General features: G+C 38.1%; 1 protein-coding gene across 2 annotated transcripts; it reads left to right on the forward strand.

Annotated features, from left to right (window-relative positions):
* Positions 1-125: 125 nt before the first annotated feature.
* On the forward strand, positions 126-3,551 carry LOC113772155 (serine/arginine-rich splicing factor SR34A-like). Of its 2 annotated transcripts, none has more exons than XR_003468491.1 (7): positions 126-198; positions 441-497; positions 588-694; positions 777-878; positions 2,272-2,413; positions 2,922-2,955; positions 3,037-3,089. XR_003468491.1 is itself a non-coding variant. In XM_027316722.1 (7 exons), the coding sequence occupies exons 1-7, from the start codon at positions 151-153 to the stop codon at positions 3,200-3,202; spliced, it is 438 nt and encodes a 145-aa protein (XP_027172523.1). In that variant the 5' UTR covers positions 127-150; the 3' UTR covers positions 3,203-3,551. The 2 variants fall into 2 exon arrangements, 1 of the variants encoding a protein (XP_027172523.1); XM_027316722.1 differs by lacking the exon at positions 2,272-2,413 and adding an exon at positions 3,188-3,551 and having other exon boundaries at positions 127-198; positions 3,037-3,111.
* Positions 3,552-7,751: the final 4,200 nt, after the last annotated feature.

Below are 7,751 nucleotides of genomic sequence, written 5' to 3' on the forward strand. Positions count from 1 at the left end.
TTTTTAAATTTTAAGTATCTTAAGTTTGTCATTCTGAGTTTTCTAATATTTGTACTCATTCCCCTGTTAATGCCTTTTGAAGATTTGATTCTTTTATAACACTATATTTGGAATGATAACTGTTTTTATTGTCATGGTTCATGTGTAGGTATGAGAGGGATTATTGATTACACCAACTATGATGATATGAAGTACGCGGTAAGTTAATACTGGACATAGAGTTCCATTTTTATGTTCCAGTATTTTTAAATGTTAGTGATCTTCAATCTTTCCTTTGCAGTGTTTTAGATTTCTGTCCATGATTTTATTTTGATTGCAATTTGCCCCTGATTTGTTGAAAGTTGCCATATGTATCTTTCAATAGTTCTTCATTGTTGAAAAGGAGAAGGAAGGCAGGCTATGATATAATGTTCTTTACTTGTTTGCTCAATTCATTGCAGATACGGAAACTTGATGATTCTCTGTTTCGCAATCAGTATTCCCGGGCTTACATACGGGTATGTAATGATGAACCCTTTATATTCTATCTTGGTGTTATTAGACAGTCGTTTTCATTTTATTTTTTTTTTTTGTCTGTGAAACTTTAGGTGGAGGAGTACGATCTACGAAGAAGCTTCTCCAAAAGTCCTAGTAGGAGTCCTGGCTATTCAAGGAGTAGGAGTCCTGGCTATAGCTACAGCAGCAGGAGCAGGAGGTCTGATGAATTCTAAATTTATCTGCCTTTCTAATTTTTGTCTGAATTACTCTACCCATTGACAGACTTTGCTTTTACATAGTGCTTCTCCAAGGGCCAGATACTCTCGTCGCTCTCCATCTAGATCTCTCTCAAGGTCTGTTTCATCAGGGGCTCTGTCTGACTCCCCTCGTTATGTTTCAAGGTAGATTATTGCTGTGCTTTTTTCTTTGGCTTATCAAACAATTTTTTGGTGCTTGAAGCCTTCCAGTTCTGTTATATTCTGTGTCTGGTATAGCTGTATTGTAGTTTCCTAAATGCATGAGATTTAGATGTGCAGCTACTAGTCTTATCCTTGTCTTGGGGAGATATTTGGCTGGTATTTTTATCAGCAACTGCCAGAGTGAGGTCCTGAGATTTTATATTTTCATGATTTGTTGCGTCAACAAGCTTAACATGAGGTATATGTATTATGAAGCTAAGTCCAAATTGCTATATGATATATACTCTCTTCTCTCTCCTGATTATCACAGGCTTGAAGGGTTAACTGTCATTTTCAGAAGACTACTTCCAAATATGAAATTCTCCATTTTGATTTTAATGGTTGTGCTTTATTGTGTTTTCATCTGAGAAATAATTTGTTCAAAGCTAGTGCCTTTATGCCATTTAAAGTGCTTTTTAAGTGGTTATTATTTTCTCTCCTCTCTGTTTTTTTTTTTTTTTGGAACAGTGGTGATCTTTCTTTCATTTTCCCTATTCTTCTTTGCATGCTTCTATTACGTGGCTTATTACTCGGATTATGATTCTAGTGATGGATGTTTCTTAGTTCTTTGGATATCACTGAACCAATCATTTTCCTTCCTCGTCTTCTTGTTGGATATAAAACCTTTTTATTTTTTTTTGGTCCAGCTTCTGGTTTCTAATGCTAAGCTTGTCATCTATGGATGACTGCTGCATGTTCTGTTACTTATTCTTTAGTAATCTTGAGTTTTTAAGATGAAACCATTAAAGGAGCAAAATGTTTTGCTTCTTATGTTGCTGATATGAGATGGATAGTTTTTGACCACCCAATTTTGTAAATGAAATTAAAAAAAGATGAAAGATACGAAATTTTTGATCTTCTACTTGAAGTTTTCAATTTACATTTATATATTTATGGTCTCTTTTCCTGTAAAACATATGGAATTATCTAGGCTTTTTGTTCTGTTTCACCAGTCAAAAAGGCACCTTAATTTTTTCCAATATCTGGAAAAGGAGATTCACTGCTTCTTTCTAGCATAATGCATTTTAACTTCTAGTTACAGAGAAGTCTGTCCCGTTCAGGCATTTTAATAGTTTGTTCAAAAGGCACCTTAGTAGTTGACAATTTTTGGAAAAAAGAAGAAAATATTTTTCTTCACAAAAGTCAGCACTGTTGGCTTCACTTCTGGGTGAATTTCAGATTAGTAATTCTGATAAGATATGCGTATGCTAGATGTCTTTTGTTCTCAAGTGTCACAATCCATTTTATCCTCGGGGATAGGGGTCAATTCAGAAAGGACTTGCCACCTTTTGTGGTTAATGATACTGTTATGAAGATTGGTTTTTTTGTTTTCTAGATCTGGATTTTCGCGGCGATCTGGGGATTTTGCATGTTAGGGACTTGAGGATTATGGTGCTCAAATATCATGCAACTCTTGGTTGTGGGCCCTGTGGCTGCATGCTGTTTTAGTTGATGAGCACCTGCTGATAGCCTGGATGGTAAATTTTGTTAATACTTTTTTAACTGTGGCAAGTGATGCCCATGGTGCTAACTTCCCTAGTGAAGATGATGGATTCTTTCCTAATGTGGATTCTTGTCTAAGGTGGTTTTTGCAAAAAAGTAACAAAAACTAGAGTAGAATGGCACTTCGTAACTCTGAACCCAAGGTAACGATGACAGCATCATCTTTGTGTGGTTTACAACAGCTTCTTAGCTTTGCTGTTGGTAAAGTAGGAGCGAATTGTCTTACTCTTTGCCCTAGCATTGTGTATCATTGTCCTCCCACGTTGGAGAAGACCAGATTTGAAGAATGGGACAACAGTGAACGTGAAATTATTTTGGATTGGTCTAAAAGAGTGTGTATGTTAAGTGGTGCTAAAGATTGCTGGTAGATATTGTTTCCTTGGTTTGATTATCGACGTCGAGGTAGCATGGATGCATTTGGATCAGAAGTCATATTGGACTGTTCTGGATATTAAAATGGGTTTATTTTGGAAATTTTTGCAGATCTCCAAGGAAATTTAGAAGCCCAATACTATCTGTAAGTCATAAACTCCTCTGGGATTCCTTCTTGTTTTCCATTCGACAAAACTGATCCCATTTAATCTTGTATATTTCACAGCGCCGCAAATATGCAAGCAGAAGTCCAAGCCTTAGTAGGAGCCGCAGCAGGAGCATCTCTGGATCTCTATCTCCTGTATGTATGCTTTCTCCTCCATTTTCTAATTATATTGTACTCGAGGAACTGCCTTTTTGATTGTTGTAATTTACAGGTGAGATCTGATTGAAGCTGATTCAAGCTCTACCTGGCTGACTTTAAATGAGGGTTCTACGGAGCAGACTTAGGACCCAATCATTTGTTCCCTGGGATTTGGATTAGTAATATTGTGTTGCGGCTTTTGCAAGGAACATGCTGTCACCTTCATCCCCCCTTCACAGAACTTACATGACGTATGAATTTGGCCTGATAAATATGTATACCTTATGATGTGGAGATTGATTTTCGCATTAGAACTTCTGATTACTGTGTCCTCTCTTGTCGGCGCTCTCATTTTCCTTCTGCATATCCTATCCTTATATATTATGGTTGTCGTCTTACGCATCAATGGGTATATATAGCGCTGTTGCTTTTATTGATGTAGTGACGTGGTTGTGGTAAAAGTCCCATCACTTTTTACTCTCTTCCCTATTATCATACGAGGATTTTGCTTTGCTTTCTGAAAGAACTTGATCTCGATAAGTAGGCCTCCTGTTAAAGATTTTGCGATAATGATGTTTAACAAACAAGTAAGTAGTGTTCGATGTGAAGAGATTGATGAGGAAGTGGTTTGTTTCTGGGGGAACGCCGACTGATCTTTTGAAAGGGAGGCGCTCTACGGCCATGCTAGAGGGTACTTCAATGGAATTGGTACCTGCCTCGCGAAATTCCGGCGAATAAAGATGTCCTGAAATTTGCAATATGCATCATGCAACGGGAGGATATCATCTTCTATAACCTTTCAAGCCTACAAGTTTAGTAGAGTGCTCTTAAAAAGGAACAAAAATTGCCTTGGGGCCATAGCTGTAGAGGAAAGAATTATATCTCGAGAACACGTTCATGCACATTTGAATCTTTATTAGCATTTGTCGGACTCTCTGTATCCCTAGTGGAAGTTTCAAGGAAGTTACTATATGGTTTTATTGAGAGGCGAGAAGCAGGCAAAAGATAAAAGAACGGGAAGTGAGTTGTCTAAATTGCCAATGGAAGAAAGGCTTCCTTGACAGAAATTTTAACATCAAATTTGGTGTTCATGCTTTAAATATATAAATAATAAAGATGTCGGAAAGCAAAGAGAATAGAACAAGATACTATCACGCAAGTGGCGAAAAAGTTGAGACTGGGGAACATGACAAAATCGCTTAGACGTTTATCCAGTCATGAGTTCGAGTCAAGCGAAGGGTTTATCCAGTCACGAGTTAAGATCCCATGTCTACAAAGAGTCTGCTCTTTTACGAAAGTAAAATTGAGAATGGGCCTTCAGCCAGCGGAGTCGCAAGGCAATTGCTCGCTCTCGGTTTCTTGACCTTAATTCACCTTTAAAATATGAACAGCCAATGAGTGATTTATTCAGAGAATTTCCTGAGAACATGGATGTCATGTTACTCGTTATGAAAACAATTTCAAAGCCAATTTGCTGGAAATGTTTACAACTTTGCCATTGAAGAGTGGATCTCATTGTCCCCCAGGCAAAGACACGAGGAAGGAAGCCAAAATCCATCACACAATCACTTGGCCACCAAACTTTCAAGGCCATCTAACAGTTTTTCGTCTGCCAATCTTGACAGGCTACAACTGTTGTTCATTGTTTCTCAAACATTATATATAAATTGTGTTTCAGTCATAGTTATCATAACGTTTCATCACAACATAATAAGCAGTCTATGACCGATTTTGTGATGGCATCCTCTCAGGTCCATGCCTCTGACGAAAGCTGTTAGTCCTGAGACTACCATCAGCCCCACCAGCTGCTTGATGGAATGGTCCCCAACCCGAGTCTCTATCAATCTGACTCGAGGGAAAGGAAGGCAAGTGTTCTCGCTCCCAACCATGGAAGCGATTGGGCAGGGAATTTTCTGCTTCTTGATAGGTTCTTCCAGATGAACTTGAAGGGATGAAATAAAATATGCTGTAATCAGTACAACTCAGTCTAAACAGGTCCAAATGCAGAAATTACAAAGGCATATGGTAGCTATGACATCAAGCTACATTTCATCAGAAGACCTCAACACCCAAATCCAAAACAATGCCAGTCAAAACAACCCATTTCAGACACAGTTCTAACATCCTGATGAACCCAGAACAGCAATAGTAATTTCGGCTTATCTCATTCTACACTAGTCCAATTGACCTGAAATTTTACAGGAACCCTTAAAAAATCAATACCTACAACTTTCATGTTTTGAGCCAAGGACAATTCGGCCTCTAACCATATGATACAAAACCGGACAGAAAGGGGGTTATGAAACCCTAACTTTCTCAAATTCCTTCCAATCCCAAAATTGGTTACAATTACCAATCATGTACACCTACTATAGTCATTAGCCATCAATTCCAACCATCATAGATAACCACAACATCATGATCACAATTAAACCAGAAAATTCATCAATAAATTGAAAACTTCACCAATTCCTCTCAAACCAAGAAATAAACCACAAATTCATCACTTTAGCTACCATTAAGCACAACTTAAGCTTCATTAAGTGTAGGAGGAAGTTCAATCACCACTCACCTAGTAAACAAGAGAGAAGGAGTTGTAGGACACCTTAGCTTCCTTGAACACTTTCACAAAATCACTTACTAACACCAAATGGAGGGATTTTATGGAGTAGAAACAAATTTCAGCAATTGGTTTGGATGATTTGCACTAGATGGTAGCTAAAAGTTTGAAGAGTTTTCTTCCCTCTTAAGCTCAAGATGGCCGGCCAACATGGAGAAAGAAAGAGTGAATATTTGGTCAATTTTGAGATATTTAATCAAATGGTAAAGAAAGGTCAAAAAGGTGAATAGTTGTCTTAGGCTTCAACCAATGGAAGTGTGACACTTGTCACTCCATTAAATGCATTTCTATCCTTTTGTTTCCTCTCACATCAATCACATTACCTCCTCTATTTATCTCTTAACACCCGGTAAATTTCACCCAGTATCCGAAACTTAACCTTATTGGCCGAATTTTTCCGAACATTTCGCACTAGTGGGTCCCACGTCCGGAATACACTCTTAATTTCTCAAAACCTATTTGATACTAGAAAAATCATCCAAAAACTATATCTGCTCATTAAAAATAACTAGAAAATTTCCCTACGAAAGAAAACGCAGAAAACAAGCCATTAAATAAATAAAACCCTAGAAAATTAGAAAATTTCCGGGTTCTCAAACTCATTTTTTTTTCGGGGCTTCACAATCTCCCCTCCTTAAAAGAATGTCGTCCTCGACATTCCCTCTTGTACCAATCAAGTCAAGACATCCCGCAAAAATCTCTCAAGAGTCAAATCAAACCCACAGTCCGGTATCCTAAACTTCAAGCCTAGGATACACTACAGAGATCTGAAGCCTAAGCTCTGATACCAACTGTGACAGCCCCACCTCCCCCTGAGGCGAACCAGAGGGTTCGGCGGGCCGCCTGCCCAGCTCTCGCCGGGACTCAGTCGTTCACTACATTCCTCAAACAGATTATAAGATAAATCTCAAATATTACATCACATTCTCCAATAATTACATGTCAAAAGCGAAGCGGAAACAATTCCCAACTATACATAAAATGATTCCAAATCCAAACTGTACAACATAAAGGCCATCCAATCACGCGCACAAGTACTACAAGCCTTCCTTCGCTTTGAGCCCTGTGGAGGGGAATAAAATAGTTTTTGGGGTGAGCTAGAAGCTCAGCGAGTAACCAGAAAATCAGTAATCAAATCGGTTTAACAATATTTCTTTTCAATGATGTCATAAATCAAATGATAAGTCCAGAAACAATTACAACATTTACAAAACATTAAATATGGAGTATCAATAATTCAAGAAACATGTACAATGGAAAGCGATAGTAACATTCATGAAAAGATACGTTCGTTCTCCTGTCATTTCTTTTTTTTTTTTCATTTGAAATTGCATCATTTTCCACCAACCACCACCAACCTACAAAGGTAATACTCGAGTATACCAAACGTTCACCCACGTCCCTAATCGCCCGACCGAGTCCGCTTCTGGCTCGAGACGACCGGTAACAAGGGGCAATGGCCAGTTCAGCCCAAAAGGCTTACATTCATGCGCAAGTAGCATTTACTCATTAATCATGAAAATTTCACATTTATTTAGGTCGAGTGCGATAAAGTACACACTCACCCAGAAAACTCGTTTTAACAATCATTGAAAGCACTTGACACATTATCAATCCATAATAACAAGCCAATAAGTCAAGGAAATATATCAAACAAGGAACACTCTCATATAAGCACGCATGATATGCAAGAAAACAGTTCAGAAGTAACTTTGGAAACAGTTCAAAAGTAACTTTGGAAACAATTCAAAAGTAACTAATGCAAGAAACGTTTCACAAGTACTTTGGAAATAGTTTAGGGTCACTCACCTCCATGGCTCAGAAACCATCCATCATATATCATTGCCTTGCTCAAATCCGAGTCTTAGATCACAAACTCAATGCAAACAAATCCCTTCGAAGTTCGGACAGCACTTCCCCTAAATTTCTTTACTTTTCCAGCCATCAAGGCTTCATTATTTCCTCAGCCAGTCCCAAAGGTACACACAAAACAACAAGTTCATCTAATAGTCATTCA

This window comes from Coffea eugenioides, chromosome 5, assembly GCF_003713205.1.
Source record: "Coffea eugenioides isolate CCC68of chromosome 5, Ceug_1.0, whole genome shotgun sequence".
Classification (NCBI taxonomy): Eukaryota; Viridiplantae; Streptophyta; class Magnoliopsida; order Gentianales; family Rubiaceae; genus Coffea; species Coffea eugenioides.